Raw genomic sequence first — 25,133 nt, 5'->3', positions numbered from 1 at the left:
TTTCTTTCTATACGTGTTATCTTCTTCTCTGATATGACGAGTAAACGCGATCCATTTTCGCGATCAATTTTAGTAAATAAGAGTGACAAAGAGAAGTGATTTTGTGAGTGAAAAAAGAACGAGAGAGAGCGAGAATGGTAATGACATAAACGAAGAAACTAATTCTCATCCCCTAATAAATACTCACTTAGTTTCACTACCCAAGATTGGCAATGCCATACACTTGTCTTCCAACACTTGACTATATAAAGTCCAATTTCCCTCTTCTTCTTTCTTACCATTTCCCACTTTCCCTGTCCTCTGCCATCCAAAATTCCCCTTCTCCATCTACTTTCCCTCAATTTTCTCCTCCATTTTCCCATCTCTCAAAAACCCTTTCGCCCATCCATGTCTTCCCCACGCTTCCGAATTGGCTATGCCCTTTCCCTCAAAAAGGAGCGTTCCTTCATCCTCCCTTCTCTTGTCGACTATGCCAAACTCCATGGCATCGACTTTGTACGCATTGACCCTCTTCTCCCTCTCATTCACCAATCCCCTTTCCACTGCATCATCCACAAGCTCTACGATCCCTCGTGGGTTCAGCAATTGAAGGATTTCACTTCGCAGTTCCCCGATGTTGTCATCGTCGACCCACCGGAGCTAATCTCGCGGCTCCTCAATCGCGATTCCATGCTTCAAGTTGTGAAGGAGGTGAAAGTTTCTCAAGGGGATGAGCGGATTGAAACACCTAAGCAAGTCGTAGTGAATGATTTAGATGTCGTGATCAAAGATGGGTTGAATGCGTTTAGAGATTTGGGGCTTAAATTCCCTGTAATTGCTAAGCCCCTGGAATCCGATGGCACTCCCAAGTCTCATCAATTGTGTTTGGTGTCGAATGATAGCGGATTGAAAGGATTACATGCCCCGATTGTGCTGCAGGAATTTGTCAACCATGGCGGTGTTGTATTCAAGGTTTATGTAGTAGGGGAGTGCGTGGTGTGCGTAACGAGGAAATCACTGCCGGACATTGCGCCGGAGGAGGTCCACAAATTGGATGCGGTTTCGAGTTTTTCGCAGATTTCGAATTCAGGAGCTCAAGGGGACGACGAGGGTAATGTTGAAATGCCATCGTTGGAATTTGTGATGAATGTGGCAGCTGGGTTGCGGGAAGCAACAGGGCTTAGGCTTTTTAACTTTGATCTGATTAGAGACAGTAGTGATCATAATAGGTACCTTGTGATTGACATTAATTATTTACCTGGGTATGCGAAAATGCCCAACTATGAGCCTTTTTTGACCAAATTTTTCTTAGATGTTATTCAAAACCGGACTGTTGGTGGAGGCTTCAGTTCTTCCTATGTAAATGAAAACGAGGTAGTTTTCTGTTGAAAGTGAGAGGCAGTAATCAAATAAGAGTGCTGCTTTGATTGATGATGGTGGATGGTATCGATCTATCTAAGAGAGGCAACTTTATATAGTTTTTAAGGTTCAGCTGGGAAGCCTATAATAGTTTCTTGCTTTTATTTTAACACCCTTTAGTGAGTGAGTTCAATCAGTTGAAATCTTATAGAATAATTGGTGTGCCTCTCTTGTAGAGCTTTGTTTCTACCCTCCCTTTTAGAGGATGCAATACAAATTATGCATGAGTTATAAAGATCAAGCTATTAAAGTAATTATTAGGATATATTGACTTCAACAAATAGGTACTCTATATGACTTGGTGGCCTGCAAAAGCTGTTACTTGTTAGAGCATGCAGAAGATAACTTCCAAGTAAATGCAATGCTGTTTTTTTCTTTAATATCTTTTCACGTTCATGTTGACTGGCTGAATTTTGCTGTTCTGAGTCCGTGTGCGTATCATAATGAAGTGGAAACTATTTTTGTGCTTTTCCACTCATTGCTTTTCACACTAATGAATATGAACTTCTTTTTCATTAGCGTGAAGTAATTCCACTTTTCCATCATGAGTAAATTTTATTGTGGAATATTTGCCATTGGATGGTGTAAATTTGGAACTGGGACTTGACTATTTGGGGTGTTTGGTTTGCTCTTGATACTGCGTGGCCTACTTTTCTCTACCTTTTAGAGAAAAAATCATTTGGCATGTATCATTTGCAACAAACACCTGATTCTGAACGGGATTTTTGTCCAAAATAGGTAGACTTCATAATCGTACCCAACTGTGTGTATATGAGTATACTGATGATTAATATGTTAGCTCGGAAATTTTCTAGTGAATAATGTTACTGCAATATAGTAGTTGTAACTTTATTGGAACTTGTCTTTTTCCCTTGGGTTTGTTCAGATATAGTCTAGCTCGCAAGTTTTTCCTTTCCCTTCTCTTCCTTGAAAACTGAGGGTGTGTTTAGGGTGTTTCTAGAGTAAGCATTTTTAATTTTTAATCATATAAGCGCCTCGTGAAGTGCTTAGTAACAAATCAAAATTAGTTTGAAGTTCTTTCCAGCCCAAGAACCTTACATGTTCTTCCCATAAAGCACCTTCACTGAAAAAAGAAGTTTTATCTAACTTCCAAACAATTGTTCTTCATGCTGTTTGGCCATGTACTGTCGATAATTTTGCCCTCCTTTTATTTATTTCTCGTCTTCCATCAATGAAATGGCTTCCTATCAGGGACAAATTGTAGCTTCTTCACTACTTTAGGTTTATACATTGTTCTAGTAAATGTTCAAGCAACAAATAGATTAGTACCCATCATAACCTCGACATTCTGGCAGAAAGAGATCATTAGAAAAGATAGTTAACAACATCAAGATGGCTAATAGAAATAAAGCATATTTGTATGGTTTCTAATTTTCATGCCAGATCAGCAAAGTGAGAATGAGCTGGAGGATGAGCTAGCAATGAGGTCAGATACTGCTCAGTGTAAGTTTGAAAAATTCCCTTTACCTTATTCACATGTACAAGAACATTAAATCTTCAGAAATGACTCATGATTATTTGGATATGGAAATATACTTGGAATCTCTGCCTAACTTGAGTTTTATATTTTTTTTCCATTTATTTTCTTTTAGTTTATGCTGTAAGATGAGAAATGATATAGTTGGTGACTGGTATAGTTGGCTTTATTAAAAGTTTTGTTTGTCATTTCCAAATCTGGGGAAGCTGGCTTAAAGCTAGCAAATATCCATTGATTCTTGAAAGTTGTAGTGGTCCATTGAAAAGTTCAAATTCTTGTGCTGTGTATTATTGCACTTGGGAAATTGTATCTCAGTGTGATTAAAACATTTGATTCTGATTGGTGTTAGAAATTGATGCTGTTGTTTCATTTTTATGTGTAGAAAACTGTTCTTATGGTTGGGCAATCCATATATGGTAGAGATTAGCACTGTAGCACGTGACACAGTGGGGGGAATTATTGATAAAGTTGGAAGGAAGTCTATTTGGTGAGTTTGGTTGAATTTTGGTATGGTGAGAGCTGCATTAAAAAAGGCACTCTAAATGGGTTTACTGAGAAGAATAATGTTCTTTGAAAAATTGACAAAACAGAGTAGATTTGAAACAATTTAGGACAATAGAGTTAACCCTTTGTCCATTTTGAAATGCCAATAGATGAATACAGATTTCAGACGGAATCTGTTTCTTCAATAGACCATTTATTTGAAGTTTTGAACCAAACCATGAAGTGATAGCGTTAGAGGGACGAGATGCATTCTATGTATGTATTTACTTTTTTTCTATATATAATTATTATTACTATTCGTAGAAGTGAACATATTGACATGTAATAATTACACATTGTATCCAATATGTTGATGTCAAAAACCGAGCAGGGAACTGCAATAGAACATTAGTGGTGCCTACTATAGAAACTCCCATTCCTATCTCTTGCAAAGTATCGGAGCAAAGCTTTTTTTAGGTGGAAGGACAATTGACCTTCCGTGGTGTTATGGTCTCTTAGGATTCTTCTTGTCCTATTTCGAATGTGACTTGGATAGGGTGGTTCAGGCTCAATCATGTAGTCATGGTTTCATGGGATATGGGCCTCCATGAAGGAGAGGGGTTGAGACCTCGGCCTATGAGGTTGAGGCAGGCATATTGGGCCCTTTACTATCTAGGCTAAGAAAAATGTGTTGTGGTAAAACAAATTGGGAATTTCACATTCATACTCATAAATCAAAGAAAGACAAACCATTGGCGGGAAAAGTCTCCTATGGTAATAGACATTGGGGGACCATTTGGTTAGAGGGAAAAGAGGGTGGGAATGGGAATGGGTTTACAAAACCTATGTTTGGTTAGTAGAATTTGTTTATTTACCTTGGAAAAGACAATTCCTAGGTATCTTTTACCCACACAAATGAAGGAATTGTATACCTATTGAGAAGTGTGAGTTTTCATTTCTTCTTCCGCTTCTTACCACGATTTTCCTTCCTTCCAGCTGTGAAATTGTATGGTATTTTGTTACTCAACGATCATGTAGCATTTGGTAGGCGATCGTATAGCATTTTGTTACTCAGCGATCGTGTAGCATTTGGTAAGCGATCGTATAATATTCGGTAGCATTTTGTTTCTCAGCGATCGTGTAGCATTTGGGAAGCGATCATATAGCATTGGGTAGGTGATCGTATAGCATTGGTTAGGTGATCATATAGCATTTTGTTACTCAACGAACGTCTAGCAGAGCTCAGTGATCGTGTAGCATTTAGTAAGCGATCGTATAGCATTTTGTTACTCAGCGATCGTGTAGATAATTTAAGTGATCGTATAGTATTTTGTAAATAATCGTGTAGATAATTTAAGTGATCGTATAGTATTTTGTAAACGATCGTGTAGATAATTTAAGTAATCGTATTGTTACGAAATCGACAATTAAAGAATACAAAAAAAAAAAGGAACGTAGAGATAGAGAAGATCGACACACAGATATATGTGGTTCACTACGAATTCTGAATAGGTTTCGAGGGCGTTGCCCCAGAACCCCACCAACAAACAGATTCAAGGTATAAATTATTCCCACACATACTATTTTCAGATATTGTTTTCCCATGCACAACCATAGTCATCCTTAATTCCTAGCAATTTTATTGCTAGACATATAATTTCTAGTCATCCTTAATTCCTGGGCATTAAGAAAACCTCAATCCAAACGGCCTCTGGAGGTTTAGATTAAAAAAAAGGAGAAAACAAAAAAGAAATAAAGCACCCATCAATCTTGAAGATTTATCAATCTTGAAGATTTCTTCTATATCAATTTTATTTCAAAAACTAAGGTCGTAACCATTTCGTTTTTTTTTTAATTTCTAAAAATTAAGTTTATTTTCTTCACATTTCTTACAATGATTTGTATCTTTCTTAAGTATGATGGTTGAATTCTTAACCAAATTTTAAAAGCAAAAAAAACTTTTTGAAAGCTACTTCTTTTAGTTCTCGAAATTTGGTTTGATTTTTTAAACCATTGGTGAAAAGTAGATAACAAAGGAATAAATTTGGGGATAGAAATAGTATCTATAGGCTTAATTTTAAAAAACAAAAAAATAAAAAATAAAATGGTTATCAAATGAGATCTAAATTCTCCAATGTTACATTGGGAGTTGATGGTGAGTTTGTCTAAATTTCACGGTATTAATGGATAACCAATGCAAGGCAGAGTTATTTTGTTAGAATTTTGTTTTCTTCATCTTCTTTAAAATGATACTTCCAAGTTGACGTCCAAGTATCTAGTTAATAGTTATAAATTTGAACTTAACAAAATAAGTTAAAATTTAGGAAAATATAAGGGAAGATAAGTATCATATAAAATAGACTTGGTTTCAAATAAGTCTATGTGCCAACTAATCATTGATCTAATTACATATAAAGGTGATTGCAATGGATAGCACTTTTACGACCAATAATTAAGTGTATATTAACATTTTTAAAGAATTGCAAATATGGAAAATCTATCCGTTATGAACTCATAGTTGGTAAACTCCTATTAATGATAGATCCTATCATCGATAGGTTTATATTAGCAATATGATCTATCACTGATAGATTCTGAGAGCTAAATCTAAATTGTTGTATGTGTAAATTCTTTTGCATTATGCTATATTTGTAAATACTTTGGGCCTGATTGCCATATTTGCAACTATCTCATCTAATCCCAACTTAGGTAGGATAAGGAAAAATTCATCTCATCCTAATCCTAAGAAGAATAAGTAAACTTTAGGTTATTCTCTCTATAAATACATTATTATAACTCTATATGAGATAGCTTGAACTTGATCTGCATTTGAAACTTGAACTCCTAACCTCTTCTTCATTCTGGAGTTCACCATCATCCACTTTGACATCATAGTCATTTTTCTTTGCTTTGCAGGTTTCTCTCCTTCTTAGAAATTTACCGTTGCCATCACCTAAAAGTTGGGTGCATTTTTTATCTGTATTTTTGCATCAACCTAATACATTTATTACACTACCGTCTCAATTGATAAATAAATAAAAAATTACAATGTAAATAAAACAATTTATCTAAAAGGCATCCCTATTTCACCTTCGTATGTTTACAAAAGCAGCTTTTGAGATATCAATGCTACGGACCTGAAAAGAAAAAGTTTAAACGTAAACCTAAAAATATAACAAGGAAAGCAAAATGCACAAGCATTTTGAAAGGTAAATGTTCTGTAAGTGCTTTTTACCTAAAATGTCAAAGTGTTAAAACCAACCGGTTTGAAATAACCTTAAAACGTCTAGCCTGCCTACAAGAATAAAAAAAGGCAATCAATACAAAAAATGGAAATCTTCAATGGTGCTACAATAGCTTTAAAGTGGCCCAAAACCGTATCAAATCTGTTTAATATGTTATGAACTTTAGTATGTCTTGCCAATAAGAGCGTAGTTCAACTGGCATAATGTTTGTACTATCAACCTCGAGAAAAAAACTTCAGTGTGTTAACCTATGAAACACAGATACTTTATGTGAGACAAAGAATCCGTATTAAACACGTATCAGATACCGATACTTCAGATACTTCCTAGATACATATCTAACACATGATCATCTAATCTCCATATTCATATTTGAGTCCCCACAAAATCCACCAAAATATAAATTATTTGGATATCTTCAACAATTTCGTTTATTTTCATACTTCTCCCTCTAATTTTCTTCTTCTTCTTTGTAATATAAGTTATTTTCTATTGCATTTTATTAATTATTGTACTTCAACATCTTAGATGTTGCTTTTTTTTTTTTGTATTGTATTTTAGTGTTTGTATTCTATTTTGTGTTATTGTTATCAACTTGTATGCTAAATTTATCTATATCCTAGATTTTTTTTAAAGAAAAAGAAAATGTATCTTCAACATATCAGTATTCTCATTTTCTAGAAATATATATATATAAATAAAATGACACATCCTTAGACGTATCCGTATCTTAGTTTTTTAGAAATTAATGAATCGTTATATCCGATCGTATCCATATCGTGTAGCCGTATCAGTGTCTTTGTTTCATAGGTGTTAATGCACATGATCCACCTTCGAAAGTTACAAATGTATCTTAAACGTGCTTTAAGTGTCATCTTAGAAATATTTGATGGAAATATTAAAGAACTCTAAAGCAATAAATTGATTTATTTCATGTTAAATTTAAGAGAATTAACTTTAAAAGTAGAAGTGCATCTAAATAAACATCGTAATAGCTATCTGAAGTTGGGGACCATTAATTCGATAAAAAGAATAAATTTAATTCTATTTCATCTCCAAATTAGAATTAGAATTAGAATAGTTATTAATACATATACGTTTTTTTTTTCCCCATAGTTCATATTATTTTCAAAGATGTAATTTATTAAACTCTCCGTATATTAATTGAGATAGCAAAAGTAACAATAAAATCGATTAATTAATGGACATGTAGGCCCATAAGAATTTTCCAACAACATTAACCCGGATAATCCGTTTCACATTCAGTATTTTATAAATGTAAAGATTTTATTTTATAAGTAGGTTTTAACTCAATTTTCTTTTTACCAATTTATCCTCAGGTAAAATTCATCTATATGTTTATTAAAAGCATTATTATTTATTTTGTTGCGTCTTTTCATAAGATTAAAATTTCATGCGACTTAATAACATATTAGAATTTTTGGTCATTTTCATTCAATGCGAGAGATGATGGTTTTAACAATTAATACACGAAAGCAATTTGGATCTTAAGTACTCTAATTCTATTAATTTTAGTAATTAAGCATTCAAGGTCATAAAAGTAGAATTTTAGGGTTTGGAGCATAACCTTTGAAGAACTAAAAAATTCTCCAAATCGTTGCACAATTTCTAAATACGAACTCTTCGTAGACCACCGTAAGAGTCTTCTCCGCTATTCTCCGACCTTGGAACAGAATGTGGGACCAAATTATATGAGAATTAGAGGGATTTTGAGAGTTGGAGAACTTTGGCGTCAAAATTTGAAGAACAAAAATTAGTCCAAATTTTCCCAAAATTGCATGAAATTTTAACCATTAAAACTTCCTCCAATTTATAGAGCATTTACATGTGTTTCAAATGCATTAAAATTTGACACCATAACAAATTTAATTATAATGGAAAAATAGGTGTTCAAACAAGATTGAAAATAGGAAAAATGAGAATTTCCCACTTTCCATTTTAAATTAATTTTAAAATGAATTTTCCTTAGTTTTAATTTTAACTAAAATTAATTCAAAATAATTAATTTTATATAAAATTAATTTTAAATAATAATTTTAGATAATATTAATTTTAAATAATTAATTAAATAATTTAATTACTTTAAATTAATATCAAAATATTAACTTAGTACAACACCTATCCCAAACATGAATCACCTATCCCAAACATGAATCCCGATTCATGTATACAATATTTAAATAACATTTAAAAAATTCCAACTCTCCAATTATGTTGCATTCGATAATTAAACGTTTAATTATATCGTACAAACTTAAATACTTTAATTCCCTAAAATCGAATTTGAACATTTCATTTTCTGTCAATATACTGTTCCAAGATTTAGTCCGATATGAGCTAGTAGGGGAACCTAATGGACCTATAGATCATGAGCTTCAACGATCTGAGATTAACCAGCTAATCTCATTAGCCCAATTAACCAACATTCGATAACTACCGGAATAGTCAACTAAAGACCAGCAGCTGCACTCTCCCCACTGTAGATATATTTCTGTCTACTTGATTTAACCATGATTAGTAAGTCAATCCTTCACAGGCTGGTCGTAATTACATTTGGGTCTAAAATACCATTTTACCCTTGTAAGTACATCTTGCTCTTTCCATCTCCACTAATCCACTAATGAACAATTGGTTTGTGGTCTAACCACTAAACTGAGTCTCTCTCAAACCAAAGAGAGGGTGAGACCCTCTTGTTCAAGACTAAGAGTCAGTACTTAAAAAAACAACCTATCTGCTAGCCCTGAAATGAGTAAGAGTGAATTTCGTCTTGTTGGACTATGTCCCCTACCCAGTCTTACCCCTAAAATGGAGGCTTATTGAGTCGGTGATATTGAGCCACTCTCACCATGTAGATTAAAAGATAATCTCGAATAAACAGGAGTTCATAGTCAGCTCAGGATTAAGATCAAGTTACCTTATGTCATCGAATTGAAATGGTCAATTTTAACAATAAATAGTGATAAAATAAAAGTAATTATTTCGTGGTCTGATCTTATGTGTCTTTTGCATAGGATGCCCTTAATAATTACAAAGTGGGTCACATTCATAGTGTCCCCAAGATAAGGTACCCAACCTTATCCTTATAGACTATTTTGGCTACTACTTGAACTTGATCCACTTTTATGTCTCCACATAAAGTCCAAGTATTAATATTATAGCCAGGGGATTCTTAGTTTATTGATTTTAGGTTTAAAAAGTGAAATTTACATATTCAATAATAACTTTCTAAAAACCTCAATAGCATCTTTATTGTAAATAGAATATGTTTAGTTTTTACAAACCACGAATTTCAGGACATACAACCTAACAAAAGATATGATTTCCTTCATTTTGTTAAAATTCTAGATATTAGGTGAGAAATCTTCTTAATTTAGAAACATCTTATTAAAATTTCTACAGTTTTTGTTGAAGGTTGCCCAAGGCAAGACCTCGAGCCCAGAGGTAGGCCCAAGGCCAACGGATACCAAGAGGAGCCATAGGAAAACATGTGTCCCAAAAAAAGAAAGATTTACATCCTTGGGATTTGAGTTGACCAGTCGAGCCGATACCAATAAAAAAAATTACTGAGCACACCTTGCAACCTTGAGCGTCGGAAACGGCCTTCATCACCAAAGTTACATGTAACACGCAGGCGACTGTAAGAGGAAAGACATTATAAACAGTCCCATTCAATAGCCTTAAATGGAATAAGTAATCTTCAAAGAAGAACTCTAGCCTTACTTCTTGATTACCAAAACTATACTTTCTATATTAACATAGTCATCAGAGTGTGATAAACTCGACTCCACACCGGTACAATGATCTCCTACGTAGAAAGTGAGACCAATTTAGAAGAATAAGGTCGAAGGTTAAGGGCTCGCAACAACAACGAACACGACGATATTCGAGTGTTGTCTGTGGGTGCGATAATTTTTTACAATAGTCGATCCAAAGCTATAGAGGTCGGTCACAACTGACCAGACTCAACGAGTGTGTTGTCGAATTGGATCCAACTTTTCCAATGGCTCGAAGACCTGCACTTGAAGGGGAGAACTCAGACAAAGAGGAAGAGAACCCATGTGGCTTGGAGCTCGATGCAAGAAGATTTGAGCTGGGTGATGAAGAATCGAACCCATAGGAAAAGGTACCATTGTATGATAGGAACACCTGACCATAACATTACTGTGGAAGGTGCAATGTTGTGCAGAACTCTAACAAGGGCTCGGTGAGCCAATCCAGCCTCCAATGTCTTCTCCAGATTCCAGGCAGCAATGGCCTAATGGATATTGCTAGCTTTAAGCCATGACGAGTGCCGCTTTCTACCACCATAGTGAAAAGGAAGCAATCGACCTAACCCTCGTGTGCATCTAAAGAAGGGAAAGGCCAAGGCCTAGAATATCGAGCCAACCTTCTCCTCGAGCTTGTGCAAGACAATGCCCAAGGGGTTATGGTTGGTCCCGTCCCCCAACACTACAAGTTGGTTAGAGAGAATTGACCTACGAGTTTCTAAGCAACAAGATCACTGCCTAACAGTATTGGAAGAAGACTGCACCACTCAATCCCCAATCGACTAGTTCAGTAAATCGATTGACTAGATCAAGATAGAAGTATCTGACTATAAGAAGTTGAAGTTAGAAATTCTAAGAGAAGTAGAGGCCTAAACAACCAAAAAATGTGATGCACCACTAGGGCACGTGGAGCTTGCCAAGGAGTTGCTGAGAAAAAACAGTGCCCTTTTCACCAATGTCATCATGGAGAAAAAGCTCCTTGAGCACTTCAAGCTCTCCACCATCATTGAGTATGATGGAAGCACCAATTCGATTGAGAATGTCGAGATGTATCGCTTAAAAATGGAGTTGCATGGGGTGTTGAAAGCTAGCCACTGTTGTACCTTCCATGTATACTTCACCGGCTCAACTTCAGCTTGATATCGAAGATCACAAAGCCTTCTATCCATCCACCCACTTGTTCCCGATGCGACGACAATAGGGCAAGGCGTTGTGAGACTATATCACATGCTTCAAAGCCAACGTATTGAAGACTAAAGGGTGCTTAGAGGATACCATCTGCTTGGCCATTGTCGCTGGTCTTTAGCACGAGGGCCTCTTCTCTTCTTTGGGAAAAAGTCCATCACCTTCTACGTTGAGATGTCTTCCAAGATCAAGAAGCACATCTTCGGGGTGAGCTCGTTGGAGCAAGTGGATCACAAGCAGGTGAAAAGCTACAACTGATAGAATACACAAGCATGCAACGAAAGCAAAAAAAAATCAATAAGCACTCTAATTACATTTAATTTGAGTTCTAAAACATGTTTCAACAGAAAAACTAAAGAGGGTTTCAAGAAGAACATACCTTTGATAATATCTCCCAAATCCAAGTTGTTTTTCACTCCAAATCAGTCCAAATTAACAGTGAACCACCAAGAGATCTTCTTTGCTATTCTCAGCCTTGAATGTTAGTGGTGGAACTCAAAATTGAGTGAATTTGTGAAGTGAAAAACTAGGTTTTGAGAGGAAGAAGCAGAACTGGAAATAGGTTTTTCAGTTGCAATCTCTATCTCCTCCTTCAAAATTTAGTGCTTTTAATCAGTGAATACATGCAAGCAACATCTCTTCAACTTTTAATCATTGAATACATGCAAGCAACATCTCACACACTTAATGGGATTTGTATGTGATTGTTGGAAGAACACCTCCTGCTTGAGATGTTTGTGGGCAAAACCCATATAATCCATTTTTCCAAGTTTTCTTTTCAAGAATTTAATTAAAAAATTAATCAAAAATTGATTTAATTAATTCATAATTAATCAAATATCAAAATTAAATTTCTTAATTTGAATTTAAAATTGGAAATTAATTCAAATTTTAATTAATTAAACATATTTACTTAATTAATTAATTTAATATCAAATGTCAAATTAATCACACATTAAATTTCAAATATGAATCCTATTCATGCAATTAATATTAAAATATTATAAACTCTCCAATTTCGTTTAATTTCAATAAATTAAACGTTTAACTAATTATATCAAATATAATTTGTACAAACCCTAATTTGAATTTGAACTTATCTAAATTCAAACCCTAATTTCAATTTGAACATTTCAAATTGATATCATTCCAAATTCACTCAATTTAATAATTCAAAGTGTTCATGTTTTACGAGCTAGTAGAGGGACCTTATGGACCTACAGATCATGAGCTCCAACGATTAAGATTAATTGGCTAAAACTCTTTAGACCAAATTAATCAGTATTTGTTAACTATCAAATCACACTATAACTTGATAGTTGCACTCTCCTCACTGTACATATATTTGTGTCCATATGATTTAACCATGTTAACAAATACTGATTAATTTGGTCTAAAGAGTTAACAAATACTTGATAGTCATGTGGTAGGTGCATCTTGAATCCAAGACCCAATCATGTTTCCCATGGTTGATGTTGAGCCATTATCACCATGAAGATTAAAGGATAATCTCGAATAAACATAATTCAAGTAGAATCTATTTTTAGGCCAATTAATTGTAGTTCTCTTCGGATCGATCTCTTACTTCCACAATTACTACATGTTAGTTCTAGTTGTGGTTAGAGTTTTATAATTTTCATTTGTTTTATAAAGGAACAACCAAGTGGTGAAAGGTTGTTTCTGAAGGGAAATTTCAAACCAAATCAGTCAAAGGACAGAAAACAATAACATTCAGATGAAAACAAGCAAAAACATAAAGTAAAATGCAAATATTGCAAAAAGAAGAGGCATTTGATCAAAGACTATTTCATTCTCAAAAGAAAGAATCAAGAGCAAGAAAAAGAGTCTAAAGGCAAGCAGTCTGAAGCCTCTGTTGTAGAAGGTTCCTACATCTACTTTGATGCATTAGCCTCAGCACTTGACAAGGCCAATCGTGTTAACCCCCTTGGGAAACATGATTGAGTCTTGGATTCAGGATGCACCTATCACGTAACACCTATGAGACCCTGGTTTAACACTTACAAAGAAATTGATGGAGAAATGGTTTCCATGGGGAACAACCAAGATTGTAAAATTGAAGGTATTGGCTCTATCTCTATGAAACTCAAGGATGGGACTGTTAAACTACTCAGAAATGTTAGGCATGCTCCACTCCTCAAGAAAAATTTAATCTCCTTAAGAATGCTTGATGCAGTTGGGTGTGAGTACAGGGGTAAGGGTAGAACTCTTGAGGTTCTAAAAGACTCAAGCAAAATTTAATCTCCTTGTTGTTTGTGGTTAGAGGTGTTGAGATGATGATAGGGGTATATGTTGCCACTACAAATGATATGACAAAAGCTGACATAGGGCACAAAAGGCTGTCTCATATTAGTGCTAAAAGGTTGGAAGTGTTGTCTAAGCATGTAATTCTATCTAAGGGAATTTCAGACAAGCTAACCTTTTGTGAACATAGTGTTTTGGGGAAAGCAACCAGACATAGCTTTACCAAAGCACAAAATTCAACAAAAGCTATTCTTGACTACATCCACTCAGATCTATGGGGACCAACTCCAACACCTAGCCTAAGTGGCTCAAGGTATTTACTTTCTTTTATAGATGACTTCTCAAGGAAAAATTGGGTTTTCTATCTTAAATTAAAAGACCAAGTGTTTGACAAATTTAAATAATGGAAACTCATGATTGAGAAGCAAACCTCTAAGAAAATTAAATACCTAAGAACAGACAATGGGTTGGAATTTTGTAGTGAAGAATTTAACAAATTTTTTAAGGAAACAGGCATAACTAGGCATAGGACAGTCATATATACACCCCAACAGAATGGGGTAGCAGAGAGCCTTAATAGGACTATTATGGAAAGGGTCAAATGCTTACTCTCAAATGCCATTCTTAGTGAAAAGTACAGGGCTAAAGCTGCAAGTTATACAGTGTACATCTTAAATAGTTGCCCATACACATCCCTAATCTTCTTAACTCCTGAAGAAAAATGGTCTGAACATCCTCCTAACCTTGACAACCTAAGGGTATTTGGATGTGTTTGATATATACATCAAAATCAAGGAAAACTTAAGTCTAGGCTATGAATTGTATGTTTATAGGGTTCACTGAAGGTGTAAAGGGCTTTAAAATGTGGAATTTTGTTGAGAAAAGATTTGTGATCAACAGGGATGTCATTTTTAGAGAAAATGAAATGTTCATGCAAAAGGAAAAGACTACAATTGAGATACCTAAGAACCCTACCACTAGAATTGAGGTGGAGGCACCTAAAGATAAGTCCACTAGTCAGAATTTTCCTAATGATTCAGAAGAGGAAGAGGAAACTATAGGAGAGCTAATAGAACATACTGAAGCTCAACCTGATTTGAGTCAATACTCATTAGCAAGGGACAGACAAAGAAGGGTGATTGTTCTTCCAGTTAGGTATACTGAAACAAACTATATGAACCTAGTTTTAAATGCTACTATAGCTCAAAATGACCAAGAACCAACTAACTTTGAAGAGGCAGTAAGCTGCCCTGATGCTAGGAATTGGATTGAAGCTATGTGTAAAGAAATGCAATCACTAAGTGTTAATAACACTTGGACCCTAGCTTTTCTTAATAAAGGATGCAAGCCAAAAGTATCTAAATGGATCTATAAACTAACGGAGGGCACTTCTAAAGAAGAAAAGCCTAGATATAAGGCAAGATTAGTGGCTAGTGGGATTCACACAGAGGGAAGGTATTGACTATTCTGAGATTTTTTCACTTGTAGTAAAGCAAACCTCAATCAGACTCTTGTTATCACTAGTTGCTCAATATAACCTTGAATTAGACCAACTAGATGTAAAGACAACTTTCCTACATAGCCACCTAGATGAAAATATTTACATGGTTCAACCAAAGGGTTTTGAAGAAAAGGGAATGAGGACCTCTACTATCTTTTAAATAAGTCTATCTATGGACTTAAGCAGTCTCCTAGATGCTGGTACAAAATATTTAATGACTATATTGAGAGTATTGGGTTTCACAAGTGCACCTATGACATTTGTACATATGTAAACTCAACCACCTATAAGAACAAGGTATACTTACTTCTTTATGTGAATGATATGTTGCTAGCTGGGAGTTCTAAAGAAGATTTAAGTCATGCCAAAGATCTCTTAAAGAGAGAGTTTGACATGAAGAATATGGGTTAGTCTAAGAAGATCCTTGGGATTGAAATTAATAGAGACATGGGTTCCTTTAGACTTAACATTAATCAAAGCAATTACTGTGAGAAGATCATTGATAACTAGTAGAAATACAAGTTATTAAAGCTCAATTTATTAAAACAATGGGAGAAATCGATGGTAAAATAGGCAATATTACGATTGAATGCGCCAAACAAGAAAATTGCAAACGCTAACGCTCATCGCATAAAAGCAGTTAAATTGCGTCATTCTGTGCAGGTACAATGCGATGGTGCGCTTGAGTTTGCGATCCAAGGGCACAATGCGATGGCCTGTTTGAGTTTGCGATCCAAGGGTACCTAAAAGATGATCGCAAGATGACTTTACATAAAGGCGGTAGCCTAATATAATGAAACATGATGGGACGTAAAGCTGATAACGATCAATTCGAAAATACAGTTGACGGCAGTTGAAGGCCATACCGTTGCAAATACATTGAACTTCCGATGACTATCAGACGGTGCAACAGGGTATGGAAATTAATGTTGCCCATCCATGCAATCATTAGAGAGAAGAACTACTTTGTCTAGAAGTCTATAAATACCTAATGCTACCAAACCAGAGAGCACGTCGAGCAAAGGGAATTCTTGAGAAAAAAAATTAATTTGTTGCGAGATAGCACGTAGCTCAAACACTTAGAAGAGACACCCAACCCTTGCGAGGTTGAGAGATTTCCAGAGATAGCACGTAGGAGAGACACCCAACCCTTGCGAGAGCAAGATTCTATAATTCGGGAAAGAGTTGAAGTGATAAGAGTAGTGTAAAAAGCTAGAGGAAGCAAGACATTACTTTCCTGGCTTGATACTTCTTACACCATTTATTTATTTTTACTCAAAAACTTTTTTTGCAAAAATGGAAACTTCATTTCAATTCATGTTCAGTCTCTTCACACCATGCATGAGTAACTAAATTTGTGAATGGGTTAAGAAGTACTTAGCTGGCATGACTTAAGCTAGGCACTTTATGTGATCATTTTGTCTTATGTATGCTTCATTCATCATTTGGAGTACTTGAGAGAGTAGTCTAATGACAGAATCTAGGCTTGAGAAAGTCGGATTAGATCGCATAAGCAAGAGTAGAGAATTAGAAATAAGTTCTATCTGCTACATTCCATACACATTGCATGTTGGATTTTATATCCTAAAACTCGTAGTTTGTAAATTAATAAACATATTCTGTTTTGTTTTTCGATAAAATTGTTCTTGAAATTGTAATCTTAAATCCAATAAACTAAGGTCTTGAGGCTATTTAATGTAGTTTTAACTTTATGTAGTGACATAAATGTGGATCAAGTTCAAATATATAGCCAAAATGGTCTATAGTATATGAATAAGGTTGGGCGCCTTGTTTTGGGGACACTATGGATGTGGCCTACTTTGTAGTTAGTACAAACGATGTGATCCTGAATCGTTCATGTGGAGACATGAAAGTAGGGGCATCCTATGTAAAGAGTTTACATAAGACTAAACCATGAAATAGTCACTTTTTACGTTATAAATGTCGTTTTATGTATAAAACTGACTATTTCATTAATTGATGACCTAGGTAACTTAATCTTAATCCTGAGCTAACTATGAACTCCTGTTCACTCGAAATTATCCTTAGATCTACATAGGTGAGGGCAGCTCATTATCGCTGGCCCAATAAGCCTCCCATTTCAGGGGTAAAATCAGGTGGATAACTGGGAACATAAGATGCAAGACGAAATTCACTCCTACCCGTTATAAGGATAGTAGATAGGTTGTTCACTTTAGTACTGAATCCAGGTCTTGAACAAGAGACCCCATCCTCTCCTTGGCCCAAGAGGGGTTCAGTTTATAGGTTGGACCTTAAACCAATTGTTCATTATAGGATCAGTAGAACTTAAGGAACAAAATGTTGTCTTGGGGGTAAAATGGTTTTTATAACGCAGCCGAGATGACGAACAACCTGTGAAGGATTAGCTTACTAATCATGGTTATATCAAATGGACACAAATATATCTATAATGAGGGGAGTGCAACTACAAACTATAATTGAATGACCCGTTAGTTAACGAATGTTGATTAGCTTTGTCTAAAGAGTTTAGCTAGTTAATCTTGGATCGTTGGAGCCCATGATCTATAGGTCCATTAGGTTCCTCTACTGGCTCATATGGAAGAAACTTAGAACGATATGATAGAATAATTCGAATTGTTCGAATTAGGTGAAGAGAGAGAAATTGACAAGTATATGTGATATAATGGTCGGTTTTTCAGTTTAGAGATACAACTTTAATATTTAAATGTGATTTAAATATCAAGAATATGAATACGTTCATATTCGAAAGTTCGGAAATAATGGAAATGGTCAAAGATGTAAAAAGTCAAAGAGTTGACTTTTGATTTTGAAAAGTCAAACTTTGACCGACCTTATATTCAAATGTGATTTGAATTTTGAGAAAATGAATGCGGATTCATGCTCGAGAGGTCAAAATCAGTCAACACGGAAAAAATCATAAAAAGTCAAAATGTTGACCTTTTGGTCAAAGTTTGACTTTGACAAAATGACTATTTTGGCCTTTGACTAAGGTTAATGAGAAAATGCAAACTTTTGTTGGATAATTTCACTAACAAGATAGTGGGCTAGGTGTTGGCTTTTAGTGGAGACATTAAGCCCACTTAGATAGTGGATTTTAGGTGTTGGGTTTTTATGAATTGATATCATACAATTGTTGCATGACTTTTTTCTATAAAATTGGGCTTTCAATTTGGACAAAAAAAAATTTGCCACTTTTGCCAAAATAGTTTTCAAAATTGGGCTGAAAAATAATAACCCAAACCTAACCCAAAATCTATCTTCTTTTTCCATCTCTTTCTCTCTTTCGTTTTCTTCATCCATTGGGTCCTATAACCCGATTCTGAGTCCAGAGGATAGTAGGTCAGCTCTAGTGGTGGTCTGGAAGAGTTCGGGTCGAGATTCAGCGGGAAAAAGCGTTTTTCAGGAGCTACAAAGATTGAATTCTATCCCTATTTATTTACTTTTTTTCCTTCATTTGCATGCTAATTTCCTTTTAATTAAAAGCAATAAGAGTGTAATTAGATCCTTATTCCGCTGCGTATGTCTTGTTTTCCATCATTGCTTGCATCCTAGAAATAGGAAATGTGGCATCATGCATTGAGAAATGTAGTGCTTAATATTTGTGTATAGCATGATCGCATGACTTGTACAAAATCTTAAGAAAATGCTAGCTAAACTACTTCTCAACCCCTTCATCGCATACTTGTTATAATACCACCATTTCATCGATGTGCATTTAATTCCATCGCATTAGAAAATCTAAGTTAAATCACCATCTACTTCTTAATCACCATCGCAATAAGATCAGAGAGTCCGTCGCATATCTATTTAGTAATTCCTGTGTTCGACCCTGGGCTTACCAAGACCGTAAGAAGGCTTATACTTAGGCTTTGTTAGGAAAACTTGCATGATCATCGCATCCACACATCCTTACATCACATGATAAATCAACGCATCAATCATTAGAATATTCATATGACTAATGCAAAACCTGTAACTATACCTATTGCTCATCATTTTAAACTATCCTCAGCTAATTCACCTAAGGAAACTGACTTGGAACACCTAAATTAGATGCAATTGGTTCCCTATAGTCAAGTAGTAGACAGCTTGATGTATCTTATGATCTCTACTAGGCCTGATCTAGCCTATTGTGCAAGTCTAGTCAGCATGTACATGTCAAACCCTAGAAGAAGACATTGGGAAGCTACCAAATGGATACTTAGGTATCTAATCTAGTCTAAACAGTCTAAGCTAATATACCAAAGTGTTCAAGAAACAGAACTTGAGCTACATGGGTTTGTTGATTAATACTTTGCAAGGGATCAAGACAAAATAAGATCACTGACAGACTATCTTTTCCTATATAGACCTAATCTACTAAGCTGAAAGGCCAATTTACAATTGATTACAGCCCTATCAACTACTGAAGCAAAGTACATAGCACTTTCAGAAGCTATAAAAGAAGCATTGCGGTTAAAGGGCTTGATGGAAGACTTTGGCATCAAACAAACAGTAGTTAAAGGTCCCATTTCGTCAGAGACAGGATTGAACATATAGATATAAACTTCCATTTCGTTAGAGACAGGATTAAACAAGGAGAAATCGAAGTTCTAAAGGTCCCATACCTTGGAGAACGCAGCTGACATGCTTACCAAAATTGTCTCGAAGCTCAAGCTCACTAAGTGTATCGAATAGATCGGCTTTATGTTGCCTGAAAACGGGTAAAAACTAGTCAGATTTGGAAGGAAGAATACTACTAAGTTGAGATTAACGTGGAGATTTGAAGATATAATATTAACGGCTATTTTTTTCTTCATTCAGACTATTAACAAACATATAATAGATTTGTATATATATATATATATATATATATATATGTTACATTCAAATCATTTTACAACTTTTACTTCAGTTTTTGTATAAGATCTATAAAGAAGAAAGAACACTTATCATTTTTGTAGTCTTCAATAAAAGAATCAGCTCCCTTCTCGTGGATGTAGGCACCTCCTTGTCAAACCACGTACATCACTGTGTAGATCACTTCTTCCTCTTTCTCTTTATTCCATTGCATGCTCGAAAATCTCCTTCATTATCTGTGAATATGTCAAGAACAAAAGAAGGATTAGAAAAGGTTGAGAGTTTTTCATATTCAAGTGTTTTGAGAGAGAGAAAGAAGCCTCACCAGAGCCTTTCCTTCTACCTAACTTCTATTTTCAAGTTTAGGTGAGTCTTTAGCTGATAGCTTGAAGTGTTATGCCAAGGGTATGCCAACTGACTTGGCATTCAGCATGTTGAACTTAGTTAGGATTCTTTTAGTGTAGCCACTTTGGGAGACAAAGAGTTCTCCTTGGGGTCTTCTTCTCTCAATGATCATACCTAAGATTCTTTTAACTGGTCCTAGGTCTTTCATCTCAAATTCAGAACTTAGTTGTTCTTTAATCTGATTTACTTCTCCAATATCTCTCCCTACAATAAGCATATCATCTAGATAGAGTAGTAGATAGATCGGGCTTCCATCTTTAGATTTTCTAAAGAACACACAAGCATCATACTGACTTCTGATGAAGTTGATCTTGTTCATGTAATCATCAAACCGTTTATACCAGCATATAGGAGCGTTTTTGAGGCCATAAAAGGACCTATTTAATTTACAGACTAGATTTTCTTTACCTGCCAGTTCAAAACCCCTATGTTGATCCATATAGATTTCATGATTTAACTTTCCATGTAGGAAAGCTATAGCTACATCCATCTGTTCAAGTTCATAGTTCTCACATGCCACTATTGCAAGTAGCAATCTGATTGAAGTATGTTTGACTACTGGTGAGAAAATGTCAGTGTAGTCCAACCTTTCTTTCTGCCTAAAGCCCTTGGCAACTAGCCTGGCTTTGAACTTTATCCTCTCTGAGTTGTTATTAGCTAGTTTTCTTTTGAAAATCCATTTTCAGGGGATGGATTTTTTGTTTAGAGGTAGAGTCATTAGTGAAAGATCTTTTATTGAAGAGTTCCATGAGCACGTTTGGATCGTTCCAATTTCACCGTGACCAAAATACACCATATACATTCAAACGCACAGTTATGCAAACAAACAATAATTAATGGCATGCTTTGAACAAAAAAATAACAAGGGAGAGAGTTCACATACCAGTTGAAGACGCTCTTCAAACTATGAAACTCAATACAACGGAAGACCTCTACCCGATCAACCAACGCCTAATAGATGTGTCGACTACAACAGCACGAACAACTGCAAACACACGAACGCAGCGGGGACGACACCACCAGAAAGGAGCCTTAGGTATTCTTGGAGTGATAACCCAAAGCATGGTCTTCGGTGAGTTTGGTAAAGGTAGAAAGAAGAACTAATCGTGTAGGCAATAAGTAAGTGGGAGAGAATATGAAGCTATCGCATAGCAAGATGCTTATTGCTTAGAAGAAACTACATGTTCATGTAGATTTTATTGAACGATCGTTTAGAAAAAAGTAGGCGATCGTTTAGAAAACACGACACACTATACGATCGTTTAGGAAAGCTAACCGATCGTTTAGGACTTAGTTTGCGATCGTTTAGGCGCTAGGTAGGTGATCGTTTAGGCGTGGGGTATGCGATCGTTTAGGCATTGAGCGACTATCGTATAGGCTCTCAATTTTAAGCGACCGTTTACGTTTCCACACCAATGAAAAAACCTTCCGATCTTTTTTCGAACTTTTAAAAATGAAACAAAATCTCTTTTTTATTCTTTGGTTACAATAACCGACGTTGATTTCCCACTAATGCACGTCCGAGAGAGATTTTAGGTTAATTATCATATAATTAACCAATTAAATTATTAATTAATATAATTATATTATATTTTTATCCTATAGTTTGATATCACATATCTACTATAGTAATTTCTCCTCTACTTGATATAAATCATATTTATATCTAATTTCCTCCAAAATAATGTATCTCAAACATTTAGCCAATTATATCATATATAATGAACCAGTCCAATTATATCATATATAATCGAACTTCCTCTTGTCAATTTGAACATTTCAAAATAACCCAAACACTGATTCTCAACATTATCCAAGCTACCTAAGGGACCCAATGGACCTGTAGCTCGAAGCTCCAACAGTTCGTGAATAGCTGACTAAACTCTTAAGCCACAAGATCCACCATCTGTTAACTGTCAGGCATTCCACTAAAGACCAACAGCTGAACTCTTCTCACCACAGATATATTTATGTATCCATCGGATATAACCAATAATGAGTACGATGACCCTTCACAGATGCTCGTAAGTACAGCTGGGCCAAATTACCATTTTGCCCCTATAGTTACATCTCACTCCTTAAGTACCACTGATTCCTCTAATGAACAATATAACATAGTCCAAGTATGTGTGAACACCTCTCGGGCCAAGAAAAAATGTGTGGTGCCACATCGTTCAAGCCCGGAATTAGCCCGTAAGGGAGCTATCTATCTACTTACCCCTGCCTCGGGGAATGAGTGAATTCCATCTTGGGTAGCTGAGTTCCCAACTCCCAAATCAAACGGATTGCCAAAATAGTAGGTTTAAATCGGCAACCTGGCCACTCACACTCATACAAATCAAAGGACTGTCCTCAATGGTAAGAGTTCCCAACCCACTCAGGATTGAGGTTATGTTACCTATGGTCATCCTAGTGAAGTGAAGTCTCTGTCATGAACGGTGTTACATAACGAGACGTTAACACTTCGTGGTTAGGTTTTATACAAACTCTTTGTATAGGACACCCCCGCTCACAGGTACCCAACACAAATGATCAGGATCAGACCATCTGTGACAAGTCACAACACTTGTGACCATTCTACAAAGCGGGCCGCATCCATAGCGTTACTAGAATAAGGTTTCCCTCCTATATCTATATACCACAGACCATTTTGGTTATCACTCAAGACATGATCCACTTGTATGTCACCACATACATGCTTGAGTTACATACAGATAACCAGGGATTTTGAGTTTATTGGTTTGTGGTAAAACAAACAAAATATGCAACTGAGTAAAATCAAAATGTGAAGTAAATATTGGTGGAATGAACGCATCAATGCATCTACCTTGAGAAAATCAAAATCTGATGTTGACATTTCACCTACCAAGCTTTTAGCGGCAGAGGTTCAAAAAGGACTAAACAAATCGAATGTCAGAATCAAAGCAATCCATTAATGCTGTCGGCAATCCAAGCTGTATATAAAGAAGCCGATGAGCAGAAATTTAAGTTATCCAAGGTTTTCACCTGAGGTTCGCCCAGGGCGGATTCTTGTGATCTAGATAAAATGCGTGAGAAGACGCTTGAGAGTTCTTCACCTCCTTCATCCATTCCGAGTGACAACCGGAGCCTTCGACGGAAGCTAGATCTCGAGAGAGTCAGCTCCACCGCCTATCCATGGCACCACCGGCAGCCTTGACGCACATCTGCTGGAAGCAAGTCTTTGCTTCCAGTCGGTCATTTCATTTTCCTTTCTTTTCTTATATTGTATTGTACTACATTTTGGAATTAAGGAATTAATACATTTTGTGTGCAATACGTTTCTATATTTCCTTCGACTCCCTCTCCATCTTCTTTACTTAGCATCTTTACCTTCATTGCATCACTTAGTGAGATTTCTTGAGTATCGCATACTTAGTCATGTGGATTAGGGATATGAAGCATGTAGCAAACCCCCAGAAGGTGTGCATTGCGTGAGTGTGTGAGGAAACCTTATTTGATTAGTGTGAAGCTAACGCAACACTTGTCTATGAGTGAAGTCAGCAACAACTAACTGCCTGGGAGGGTAAGTGGTTGGTCACATTAAGCAATGTAAGCATTGTTCACTAGAGATAGGAATAATTTTACGTTAGCCAAGTTCATGCAGTTACCTTGTCCTATGAGCGGATCATTCATCATTTAGGCATACTTGGGAGAGTAATCTAAAACCCAAATCTAAGACTCAGAAGAGCGGATTGGAATGCATAGGCAAGAATGGGGATCTTAGAGATAAGCTCTGTTTGCTTTCACACAGCGTATGCACCCTACGGATAGGATTTTGCATACGTCCAGGAAGTAAGATAAGGTGTGATATGCGGCCATCATAATCATACAGTGGGAGCTCATGAGCGGGTTATAAGGGTTTAGGTTGGCATAGGCTTCTCGGCAATATCGCATATACACCACATACGTCCTAGAGTTAGGCTCAAGTGTATGTAGCACGATTACATGGCTTGCGTTGATTAAGGTTGCCCATGCGGTCACTCTTAAGGGTTTCAATTTAGACATCTCCGCATTTTATCTATTTTCCCATTCATTTGTTTCATGTCAAGAGTTTTCGTGTTTCTACCTCTCATGCATATTCTCATTGCGTTGTCTGTTAGCTAGGAGTAGGAGTAGAGTTAGCTTAGAAACCTTCCCATCCATTCTTTTATTCAAACCGCTGCATGCACATTATTGCATTCATTTTGCTACAAGTCTCTGAGGTCGACCTCGGATCACCCGAGAAACTTGCGTTCGTGTTATACTTGACGTGAGCACAAGAAAACTTATAATAGGACGTATGGTCATCGCATACATTTATTAACTCATAGTCATTCCAATTCATGACTATCAATGCATACCTTAAGAACATGCATCGCATATTGCGTCCAAGGGATTTTAATTGTTGAAGTAATTTGACATCTAATTTCCCATCACCAAGTTTTTGGCGCCGTTGCCTGGGACTTGGCAGCTAATTATTTGTTGAGTTTTGTGTCTCTACAGGCAACCTTTTTATATTAGAAGTA

At 35.9% G+C, this 25,133-nt stretch overlaps 1 protein-coding gene across 1 annotated transcript; it reads left to right on the top strand.

Annotated features, from left to right (window-relative positions):
• The first annotated feature begins 213 nt into the window (after positions 1–213).
• LOC120087753 (inositol-tetrakisphosphate 1-kinase 2-like) lies at positions 214–1,652 on the top strand. The gene has a single exon (XM_039044640.2). The coding sequence runs from the start codon at positions 388–390 to the stop codon at positions 1,366–1,368; it is 981 nt and encodes a 326-aa protein (XP_038900568.1). The 5' UTR covers positions 214–387; the 3' UTR covers positions 1,369–1,652.
• Positions 1,653–25,133: the final 23,481 nt, after the last annotated feature.

The sequence above is a fragment of the Benincasa hispida genome, chromosome 10 (genome assembly GCF_027475165.1).
Source record: "Benincasa hispida cultivar pf3 chromosome 10, pf3_genome.v1.1, whole genome shotgun sequence".
In the NCBI taxonomy this organism is placed as follows: domain Eukaryota; kingdom Viridiplantae; phylum Streptophyta; class Magnoliopsida; order Cucurbitales; family Cucurbitaceae; genus Benincasa; species Benincasa hispida.
Note: the sequence above shows the minus strand (reverse complement) of the source record. Positions and strands in the feature narration are given on the sequence as shown.